Below are 11,441 nucleotides of genomic sequence, written 5' to 3' on the forward strand. Positions count from 1 at the left end.
TGCAGCTGTATCCCCAAATTGAGCCCGAATCCTAGAGCTTGAATTATGGCTTTGCTTATGGATCATTCATTGAGTCCATCCATGATTCGAGGGCAAGGATATGATGGGGCTAGTAATATGAAGGGTGAAATAAATGGTCTTAAAACTTTGATTTGAATGATACTCCTAGAGCTTACTATGTACATGTTTGCTTATCAACTTCAACTAACTCTAGTAGCCGTTGCTAAAAAGAATGATAGTTGTGGTTGGCTCTTTGAGATACTTGCAAACTTGTTGAATTAGTTGGAGTTTCTTGTAAGAAGAGAAATGTTAGAGAAAGTCAAGCTCAAAAAGTTGCTCAAGCCTTAGATTTGGGGGAACTTGAGAGTAGGTCGGGGTTGAATCAAGAACTTGGTTTGAAAAGGCCCGGGGATACTCGTTGGGGTTCTCATTACAAAAGTCTTTTAACATCATCCATTTGTTTCCTACAATTGTTGAGGTTCTTGTGCACATTGGCAAACATGGTTCATCGGAGGATAAGTTCAAAGCCCAAATTGTTTTGGGCTTACTAGAAACATTTGATTTTGTATTTATGGCACACTTGATGTTGACTATTTTTGGGTACACTAATGATTTGTGTGTTGCTTTGCAAAGAAAAGAGCAAGATATATATTGTAAATGCCATGGAACTTGTTTCTTACACTAAAATTGTGTTGCAAAAAATGAGAGAGAAGGTTGGGAGGCTCTTTTGAACAAACACTTCATTTGCGTGAAACATGGTATTGTTGTTCCCAATGGATGCTTCTTATGTTCCTCAAGGAAGATCAAGACGTTTTGTGGAACAACAACAAATCTTCAACATTTTCGTGTTGACATTTTTTTGGGAGTTATTGATTTGCACCTTCAAGAACTTGACAACGTATTAATGAGAGAAACATGGAGCTACTTACATGCATGGCTTGTTTAAGTCCTAAAGATAACTTCTGTTCTTTTGACAAAGACAAGGTACTTAAACTTGCCACATTTTATCCCGAAGAATTTTCAAGTTTAGATGTGATGTCTCTTGAATTGCAACTTGATATATTCATTGAAAATATGCGAAGTGATAATAGATTTCGGGATTTGAATGATCTTAATTCTCTTTCTATGAAGCTTGTTGAAACGAATAGGCATAAGACTTATCCACTAATATTTTTGCTTATCAAGTTGATGTTGATTCTTCTTGTGGCTACCGCAAGTGTAGAAAGAGTCTTTTCGAAAATGACATATGTCAAAAGTAAGTTGCGGAATAGCATGGGTGATCAACTCATGAATGATTGTTTGGTTACTTTCATCGAAAAGGATGTGTTCCTTCAAGTTCCCGATGAAGATATCATTGATCGATTTCAAAATATGAAGGCTCGTAGGATGCAATTGTAGTTTTAGTTTGAAGTTTAATCTTATGTATTTTTTTAACAAAATTGGTTGTATGACTATGGATACTTTGGTTGTAAGACTTATGTATTTAACTTTTTTTGTGAACTTTTTTCTACTATTTTTATGTTTGTTGTACGTCCGTAACTCCGTATCCCCATATTCAAATTCCTGGGTCCGCCACTGTTGAGGTGAGCCCGAACTGTCCGCGAACAGATCAAACTCATTATCACCTCCATATGCAACCCAAACACGTATGTAAAAAGTTAAAAATGTAAATATTAAATAATATATAAGCATTAATGATATTGATCGACTCATAATCGTGTTATTTTTTTATTTTATTTTTTACTACACATAATCGTGTTATTACTAATTAGTTATTAGTAGTATTTGGATTTTCCCTAAAATCTAAAACTGCTCCACTAGGAATATTAGATATTCCCGCGTTAAGTAAAAGCTTTTCGGGCACTCAACGGCGGCTCCTCCTCCCCATTTTATCCCCTCTGACTTCATCTCTCATCGACTCATCGTCAACTGCAGGAGAGAGAAACCCCTAAATCACTGAATCTGGAATTTTGAGATCTCAATCAGAGAATTTTAAATCAGTTAATTCTTCAACATGAGTTTTCTCTTCGGAAAGCGGAAAACTCCTGCAGGTTTATGTTCTTATTCAATCTTTTGCTCTATAATTTCATCTAATTTGCTTTCTGATCATGTTTTTTCGTGATCATTTTGTTATTTTTTTTATTTTTGTATTTTCGATTAGATTATGAAATCGGTCGGAAATCGGAATTAACCTAGTTAGGGTATTGTTTTGATAGAAATGAATTTGCCAATTGTTTGAATTTTAGGGTTTGTTGTACTACTATTAGAGTGTTAGTTGATTGTTTAGCTTTAATAATGGGAAAAGTTGAGTATTATTGCTGAGTAATGTTTATCAACTGAATTGTTTGTGTTTGGTGATTGTTCATGTTGAAGTTATTAGCAATTGAAAGCTATATTTGTAAAATGTAATTCATGTTATGCTTTTTATGTGATAGAACTTCTGCGAGAGAATAAGAGAATGTTGGATAAGTCCATACGAGAAATCGAAAGAGAGAGACAGGGCTTACAAACACAAGAGAAGAAATTGATTGCCGAAATCAAGAAAAGTGCCAAGCAAGGACAAATGGTTTGCCAATTGACTCACTTTTCTTTCATTTAACATTGTTAACTTGTTTTCATATTGTTGAATTTTGTGGTGATATCATGTTGAAAAGGAGTTCAAACATTTCACCATTTTGTCATTGTGTGTGAGTGTGTGACTTTAGATTGTAATGGATCAAATTAAATCGGGTCATTATGCCGTGTCTCCTCATTATATCGTGAAAGAACACTGTCATTGTGTTCTCGATAGGGTCTTTGAGAATAGTGTTCCTGTTATTGCGCTGGGAAGGTTTTGTGTACTTGACTACACTCACCCTGCCCTATGTGGAGTTCTTCAGAAGCATTTGGGTGATGTCTGATTGTCATTACGTATATACTATGTCTCAAAAGCCTTTATATGGAGAAGCCGAGCCTGCTTAAAGAATACGAGCTTTTAGTCACTTAACTTTATTCCTTAACTGAAGAAGTCTTATATGTTTTTTGTTTATTAAAATCTTTGTCTGATTTTGTGAATTCTTTTGTTGCCAGGGAGCTGTGAAAATCATGGCAAAAGATCTGATAAGAACGCGGCATCAAATTGAGAAATTTTACAAGCTTAAATCCCAACTTCAGGGTGTTTCCTTGAGGATTCAGGCATGTTAAATCTTCCTTTTTTTATACTTAATTCTATATTCAGTAGTTATCCTCTTCTTCAGCATTGTGTGCCTCAAGCTGTAACATCAATTTACACTGTTTACCACAGTGGCACAGTCTCTGATTTTGGTAGTGTTGGCAGATATGTTCCTTGTTATTTTGTTATATTTATCTTTATTTTTGTACAAGCAGACATTAAAATCTACACAAGCCATGGGAGAAGCGATGAAAGGAGTTACAAAGGCCATGGGCCAGATGAATAGGCAGATGAATCTGCCGTCACTTCAGAAAATAATGCAAGAGTTTGAAAGGCAAAACGAGAAGATGGAGCTCACTAGCGAAGTCATGGCAGATGCTATTGATGATGCTTTGGAGGGTGATGAAGAGGAGGAAGAAACAGATGATCTTGTTAACCAGGTTCTTGATGAAATTGGTATCGATGTCAACCAAGAGGTATTTTACTCTGTTTATTGGAAAATGTCCTTTTCTGAGGCAGTTAGCTTATAACTGAAATCAACTGATTTTTTTGCTGACACTGTCTTGTTTTGCAGCTTGTAAATGCACCATCATCTGCCGTAGCTGCACCTGCAGCTAAAAACAAGGTTCCACAGGCTGAAGCAACTGCCAATGATGAAGGTGGGATTGATGATGACTTGCAGGCAAGGTTGGATAACCTGAGAAGAATGTAGTTTTATCTGTCACATTAGTTCATACTTTGAACGAGAGAGCAAAAATTATTGATGTCTATTTTGTGCAGTAATTTCTGTTTAACATATGAGGGGTGCCACTTGACTTGATTTTGTTTGTGTACATAATAAAGATTAAGGATGATTTACAAAGAAGTTGCATTTACCTGGTTGGTGGGGAAAGGATGGTGAATAGATGATGTTTATAAGGTTAAGGCTGCTCTTCTTTCACCTTATAGAACTATGCTGCGTATGTGATATTCTGTTACTTCTTTAGTTCTTCCCTTGACGGTATAGAATGTTGATTTTTTTATGGATCCCTTTTTCTTTTTCTTCTATATCTATGTTTTTATTGTTTGTTTAGTTTATCTAGTACTGAGGAGTAGTCATTGTGCATATTCACGGACAATTTTTGCGCACCATGATTTTATTGATCTTTTTCTCTTCTTCTAGCTGTTATTTTATTTTAATTTGCTGTAATATTAGTCTGTGGTTGGCCTTTGAGCCTTGTTTTCCCTTGTACTTGGCCAAACTTTCATGTTTCAGAATAGCCATGTTACTGTTGCGACTGAGTTCTCCTTAGTGGTGAGAAACTCAGAGTCAAAATCTTGGTTCTGCCGGTTACATTACATAACCATTTTTTTTTTGTCTCCTTTTTTCATGTATTTTCTTTATTAGGATGAGAAGGCCAACATGGACCGCTTGAAGTACTAGTTTTGATCAGTTTTAAGAAAATGTCTTCTAGAGATTGAATCTTTAGATTTTCAATTTTTGGCAAAAATGGACTTTGATGATTTTCTTGGAGCCATGAAATATGGACTTCTAAAGGGTGATCTCTCTCTTTTATTATTTATTTATTTACTTTATGACTATTTGGCTACTCAGACTGTTAGTAGGGACCGGATGAGTTTTTTTGGCTCCGATGGCTCCATATGATGCCCCTCTCTCTTCCCTGAGATAGGAGGACCAAATCTAATGCCTGTCTTTGGAATTCTTTTTTAGAAAAAGTTTTTTTAGCCTTCTAATGTGTAAACAAAGTATATTAGCTGATTAGCTCTAACTAGGTTAAATTTTGGTCTAGAAAATGATATACGGTGATGTTTTTAGTGTTGTCTTTCTGGCTACTGATAGTGATAGAAGTCCCGAAATCTGCCCGTCCTTCCTCCCTTCCCTTGTGTTACCTGTGTATCTAATATTTGATTTTAAATCCATGGAATAGATGGCAGATATGTTGGCCTTAATCATGTGATAATTTTAAGAAATTGCTAGTGAATGAATTCATTAAGAAATAGTTTGGTGGGGCAAAAACATTTTTCCAGAAAAGTGATTTTCTCATTTTTCTTTGGTTTGTAAATGATTGAAAATAGTTCTCCAAATGGTTGAAAATAGTATTGTTAATAGTGAAGAACACTATCTCATCTCTTCAAGTTGCTGCTTCACTCGCTCCTCCGGGGACTGTCATTTCCAAACTGGATCAGAACCTTCAAGGGGCTGGAAGCCATCAGGTGGCAACCAGTCAGTCCACTTCGCCTGCAAACAATGTTAAGTTTGCACATGGTGGCATGTGCCCTCAAGTCGCTCAACAACCTGCACTTTCCAGTTGATTGATTTGGGCTTCCAGATGGAGGAATCCCACCACAGTCAGTGGACGAGACTGTCATCCAGCCACAGCCACAGCCTAAGGTTCAGGTGACACAACTACCTAATTCCTCTCAGCCTTTGGATTTCAGTGTATCAGGAGTTCTGCGACCGACTCTGCAGTGCCACCGGTGCTACCTGCTCCTCCAGCTTCTGAACGTCCTGGACAGGTGTGTAACTTTGTCTGTCCGTATTTGCACTTAGTATTTCATGACCAACTGCATAACATGTTGTTATTGCTTCAATTCTTAAGATTGCATTTACTTTGTTACTTTCTTATGGGCCTTCTTAGTTCAGAACTTCTGACTTCTCTATCTGTGGATTTCTGCTCCATCTTTTTTCCATTATTGTGTAGCTTGTCCACAGCTATGAACAAGTGTTATTAATTGCAAAATCTTTCATCGACTTAACTTCTTTCCCATGCAAAATATACAAAAGCTGTTTATTCTCGGTTGTTCCCAAATTTTTGCATTATCCTCCTTGTTCTGCTAAAACAGGTTTCTCGGGGAGCAGCTGCTCCAGTATGCTTTAAGACCGGACTGGCACTCCATGAGCAGATTTAGCTACCGATGCTTTATCCTGCGTTGATGAAACTTTCCTTGCTTTAGCCAAAGATCATTCACGTGGCTCTGATATTAAGGCTCAAGCCACTATCTGTGCTCAGTATAAGATTGCTGTTACTCATCTTCAGGTATTACTTCTCTATGCAACCTTTAAGAAGCTAAATGTCTTCCTTTAGCACCAGTGTCCCTTTTATTTGGTTATAGGTTGTTTTGACTTTTGACCCTAGTCATTTGCCTGTGTTCATGTGAAAAGATTGCAGCTCATTAGTAGTAATTTTGCACTGGGGTTAGAGCACCCTCGACCTTAGGCCCTTAGACAAATATCTAGAATTGAAGCCAACTGGAAAATCAATGAGCTTTATCTTCTAGTTGAGATGTATAATTGCAGGCTTCAGCTGCTGTCCAAGTGTCTGAAATGAAGTGGACAGCAATAGTTACTCTCTTTTGGCTGTATATCTATCCACATAAATTTTCTACCTATAACTTCAGACGGTTGACACAAGCTAAACTAATTTCTAGGAAATTGGACGGCTACAGAGAGTTCAAGCCCCTCGTGCTATTAGTGCAAAAGATGAGATGGCTAGATTGTCCAGCATCTTGGTTCATTTCCCCTTCTGGCAAAGCATCGTATAAGCTGCATAAGAACTGCCATAAAACGGAACATGGAGTCCAAATTATGCTTATTCAAAGCAGATGCTTGATTCTCTAAAGCAGCTCCTGGCAAACAAGAGGAGTTTAGAGGCCTGATTGACTTGTGTGTCCAGAGGGGCTTAACGAATATATCAATCAATCCCGTGGAGGATCCTTCCCAATTTTGTGGTGCCACCTTAAGCCGCTTATCAGCAATTGGTTATGATGGTTGTCATCTCTATGGTGCTAAATTTGCTGCTCCATCAGCACCTGGATGCATTATATGTGGTATGGGAAGCATTAAAAGGTCATAAGCTCTAGCAGGTCCTAGTCCTTCACCATTTGGCTGAGGTTGACGAGTTCATACATTTTTTTTCTCCAAATGGAGATCAAATGGTTGCAAATTCGTACGACTAATGAGAATGATTGCAAAATTCAATTTCTGACCTCTATGCGAGACTTGAGGCCAGCCAATAGTTGATATCTTTGTATTTTCTGTGTGCCTCCTAATTTTTTCAGCATCTTTAAAGTCTCCTTGGGGAGGCATCTTTTCTTCATGGGCAAACAATTTCATCCCTAAACTTGTGTTTTTGTCTCTAAACGGAAGCAATTTTCATTAGCACTGATTACCACCTACAAGTGGTATTGGATGGAAATGAAAATTCAAGAAAAAAAGTAGACATTTTAGAATAAATTAGCATTACCATGGGAAATGGACAATGATATTCTTCATAAATTAATATACAAATTCATTCATATTACCACCATTTATAACAAACTACCAAACGTTTCGTGAATGTTCTTCCTAAAAACGTTCCAACAAAAGAATACCATACCTTAAGTTACTATTCGAACTTATTTACGACCACATTATTTAGCGGCTTTGAGAAAGATATGGCAAGATGTCAGCTTGCTTATAGTTTACCTCTCTATTTTATTTTCTTTTTCCTATTTGGAAACGGGAAAAACCTATTCAATTTAAAGACTGGGCAAAATTCCAGTAATTTGGTTGATTTATCCTTCTTAAATTCTCAATCTTGGAATTGGAAGGTGCAATCTTATTCACCACGACAGACTTAATTTGGTAATTAAATATCTTTTAAAATTTTGTTTAGGTAAGTAAGATTAAAGTCCTTATAAAATCGGATGCTCTTACAAAGTCACAAGTTATTTTGATGTGAGTTAGTAGGCTAGATACTTTGAAAGTAGGATAAAGGTAAATGGTTCCTCTTTTTCAAAGTGCCTCTAGACTCTAGTGAAAACTGATCCCTCAACGTAGAAGTTAAAAAGTATAATTTACCATTATGCCAAGTTTAATTTGGTGGTAATTATAAATAATTAGTATTTAATTAAAGTACTTTTATTAGTACAAATACAAGAAATATATATTTTGACCTTCAAAATTTGTTCCACTAAAGTTACACCTACCGTCCAAAAACTAAGGCTTCGTTTGGTTCACATGGAAAGTAATTTCCCATGGGAATTTACAGTTCATGAGAAATTTTTTCCCTTGTTAATTTCCTAGGAATTAGACAAAATTGTTTGATTGACACCATAGGAAATTGCATTTCCTAGGAAATTACTCACCAAGGGGGGGCTTGGTGAGTGATTTCCCATGTTTCATGGGAAATTTTATTTCCCTTGGACTTTGTATTTCCTATGCTTCTTCCATTTCCCTCCAACTAAACACAACACCGATAATATATTTTCTAGGAATTTGTATTTCCAAGGGAAATAGCTTCTAACTAAACAACACCTAATATTAACTATCCTGAAATACAACATCAATCGCTAAAAGTTGCTTTTAAACACTATTTCATCAAAGACCACTATTCACATTTAGCACAGTAAAAACATGATATAATATCTAAAAACGACTTAATAAGTTATTGGCAGTTAACCCCAACTTGCCCAACCATTGTGATAGCTAATACTTTCCATTTCTAATTCTAACATTATTTATAAGTAAAGAAAATCTTCCAAATTTTTTTCAATATATAATAAAAAAACATAGTCATGTGTAATATTATTTGATTCGTCTCATTGAATACTTTATGAAAATCAAACTTTTATAATTTTTACTAACATGTAATTAAAAGTATTATTGATATAAAACGTTCATTGACAAATCAAACTTTTATAGTATTTACTAACATCTAATTAAAAATATCAATGATATAAAACGTTTATTGACAAACATTAGAAAGAAGAAATGAATCTCTATTATATAAGGCAATGGGGGGAGCTATGGTGTTCCCCAATAATTTCTAAAAAAATGGTGTCCCCCAATAAGATGCCTTTTTTAACCTTAACTAAATATATATACTTAATTGGATATTTATATTTTGTACAATTATATCATTTTCTAATTTAAAGATGGGTAAAAAATTTCAATAATAAACTAAATATGCATTAACAAAGTAATTTGACATAATGAGAAAAATGGTTACTCAATAATTTTTTTTTTTTTAATTTGACTACAAAACTTTACATCTAAATGTTTATATCAATTTCTAAAAACTTTATAGATTATAATAGTTTGTATAACAATAATTATAAATCACACTTCTATAATTATATTTTGATGAAATTTATTAAAATAGACCTAAACAATCGACGCATTTTGAGTTTTGCCGAACAAGCTTTTATTAATCAAAGCCCAATATATCGCTGCCTAACAAGAGTATCGTTAGTGCTCATCAGTATATATGCTCCAATAAGCCCTAGGATCACCCAATGCGGCTTAGCCTATAAAATCCTTCTTTCCGCCTCCATAAACAGAAACACACAAGTCACACCTCTCCATTCACCAAATTTCGATGTTTCTCTGATTTTTCATACTGATTTCTCAAAATTATTTGCGCATGTATGTATTTTCTGGGTATGCTGTATTTGCTATAATATGATTCATGAAAGTTCTTCCTGAATTTCCCCCGCATGTTTTCTGTCGATTTTTTTGTGGGTTCTTAATTTATAATCAGATTTTGCACTCTCAATTGTTGGTACCCACTAATTAAATTCAATAGTGGTATCATTTGAGCAAAAGGTGCATAAATAAAATGCTGATTTTGTTGTTTTTGATTTCCAAATCAACAAAAACAGCAGCGGCCAGACAACCGTAGAGATGGATCCACAGATGGGGTGGCTCATTATTGCTCCTTGTCTACTAATTCCTTCTCACATTTCTTTTTAATATTTTCTATCTTTTTTATCATTATATTTTCACTCAAATTTGCTTAATTTTGTTTCTAAATTAAAAGTATGGCAAATGTAAAACTACCCATAAGAAAGATTTTGTAGATTAGATTTAATATTCTAATTTAAATGAAAAAACTTTGTATACCCATCGGATAATCTACCCACTAAGAAATATACATCAATAAGTGGGTATTTTTAATGGGTAGATGTAGCAATCTCCGAGTTTAAACTTAAGTGTAAATGCATTTTATGAAATTCATAGGCCTCATTGTAATAAATGATAGTGTGGCCTTTGAGGGAAGATGCATAGAAAAACAGCTGTAAATTTTACAGCAACGGCCAGACAACCGTGGAGATGGATCCACGGATGAGTTGCTCTTTATAATGTTGCTCGTTCACTAAATCCATCTTACATTAAACTACTATAAGTTAAATTTTGTACTCTAGAAAAAGTTTTTGTACATCCATGATATTTGCCACTATTTCCTGTTTGAATTTTGAACTCTGACCAATTTTGAATCAACAAGAAACTAGCAACTCTTTTACTGATGAAGTACTTCACAATTAGCAATAAGAGTTGGGTAATATGAAGAACTAAAAATTAGGTGGGCAATCTAAAACATCCTTGTGGAATAGTGGATAAGAAATCTATATTCTAGCAGTTGGATTTTGGCCAAGAATGTCATGAGTTAGTGATCCTTTTTTTTTTGTATCCTTTTGTGTATTAGAATTAACATTTCTTGGTTGAGTCCAATGACAACCCAAATTAGTATATACCCACATTCGTGTGATTAGAACCATACGCATAGTAAACATGAATGACTCACATATGAACACAAAGACCATTATTAATTAACATGTACCATTAGAGATGTACATATTTTTTTGGATTTGTTATCAATGTGTTTATTTGGTTTGTTATCTATGTATATTTGATTTGTTATTCATGCTCATGCACATGTTCGCACTAGGTTTTATATATTGGCGTGTGCATCATTTAGGCTTAACAATGACAAGTTATAAGATACTGATATTCTATCATACAAATTGTAATTAATAAAATCAAACTTTATTAGTAAAGAAAAACAACTAATTTTATTAGCAGAGAAATTTGAAATTGGATGATTATAACTTTGAGGATTCACAATTAAAATTAGTTGAATTGATCTCATAATTACCACAAATTCAGTTTGCATCATAAAAACCTTTAAGCACAATAGGGAATGTGTAATAATGCAAACACAAAATCAACAATTCTTTTGAGGTATTTAAGCAAACGACGAAGAGCATTTCAATGTTCATTACTAGGATTATTTGTATAACGACTTAGCCTACTCATCACATAGGCTATATCACATTGAGTGTATTTCATGAGATATATCAACTTCCTATGACTTTAGCATAGGGGATCATAATTATTCAATATGTGACCCGATCTGATCCGAAAATTTCGAACCGGATGCGGTTTTGAAATTTTAATTTTTGAGTATCTGAAAAATTGGAAATTTTCGGATATTTTGGATATTCAATCCGAAATATTCGATGATCCGAT

General features: G+C 34.6%; 2 protein-coding genes, 2 non-coding genes and 1 pseudogene across 4 annotated transcripts; all 5 read left to right on the forward strand.

Moving 5' to 3' along the window:
• The first annotated feature begins 915 nt into the window (after positions 1-915).
• On the forward strand, positions 916-1,398 carry LOC104887624 (uncharacterized). The gene has a single exon (XM_010672296.3). It carries the CDS (start codon positions 916-918, stop codon positions 1,396-1,398), a length of 483 nt encoding a protein of 160 aa, XP_010670598.3.
• Positions 1,399-1,828: 430 nt separating this feature from the next.
• LOC104887611 (vacuolar protein sorting-associated protein 2 homolog 1) lies at positions 1,829-4,198 on the forward strand. The gene is made up of 5 exons (XM_010672283.4): positions 1,829-2,051; positions 2,436-2,566; positions 3,070-3,174; positions 3,367-3,627; positions 3,726-4,198. Exons 1-5 carry the CDS (start codon positions 2,015-2,017, stop codon positions 3,861-3,863), a joined length of 672 nt encoding a protein of 223 aa, XP_010670585.1. The 5' UTR covers positions 1,829-2,014; the 3' UTR covers positions 3,864-4,198.
• A 442-nt stretch (positions 4,199-4,640) lies between these two features.
• LOC125494648 (uncharacterized) lies at positions 4,641-7,248 on the forward strand (annotated as a pseudogene).
• Positions 7,249-9,675: 2,427 nt separating this feature from the next.
• LOC125495375 (small nucleolar RNA snoR143) lies at positions 9,676-9,876 on the forward strand. The gene has a single exon (XR_007272013.1). It is a non-coding gene; the product is annotated as a small nucleolar RNA snoR143 (small nucleolar RNA).
• Positions 9,877-10,134: 258 nt separating this feature from the next.
• Positions 10,135-10,306, forward strand: LOC125495374 (small nucleolar RNA snoR143). The gene has a single exon (XR_007272012.1). It is a non-coding gene; the product is annotated as a small nucleolar RNA snoR143 (small nucleolar RNA).
• Positions 10,307-11,441: the final 1,135 nt, after the last annotated feature.

Source organism: Beta vulgaris, chromosome 2 (assembly GCF_026745355.1).
Source record: "Beta vulgaris subsp. vulgaris cultivar EL10 chromosome 2, EL10.2, whole genome shotgun sequence".
Lineage (NCBI taxonomy): Eukaryota > Viridiplantae > Streptophyta > Magnoliopsida > Caryophyllales > Amaranthaceae > Beta > Beta vulgaris.

What these genes read in the sequence shown, in the direction of transcription:
- LOC104887611 (XM_010672283.4), top strand. Translation starts at nt 2,015, where the DNA reads ATGAGTTTTCTCTTCGGAAAGCGGAAAACTCCTGCAG. An exon ending in GTGCCAAGCAAGGACAAATG is followed by an intron (nt 2,567 to 3,069) that starts GTTTGCCAATTG and finishes TTTTGTTGCCAG; the next exon opens with GGAGCTGTGAAAATCATGGC. An exon ending in GTATCGATGTCAACCAAGAG is followed by an intron (nt 3,628 to 3,725) that starts GTATTTTACTCT and finishes CTTGTTTTGCAG; the next exon opens with CTTGTAAATGCACCATCATC.
- LOC104887624 (XM_010672296.3), top strand. Translation starts at nt 916, where the DNA reads ATGGAGCTACTTACATGCATGGCTTGTTTAAGTCCTAAAGATAACTTC.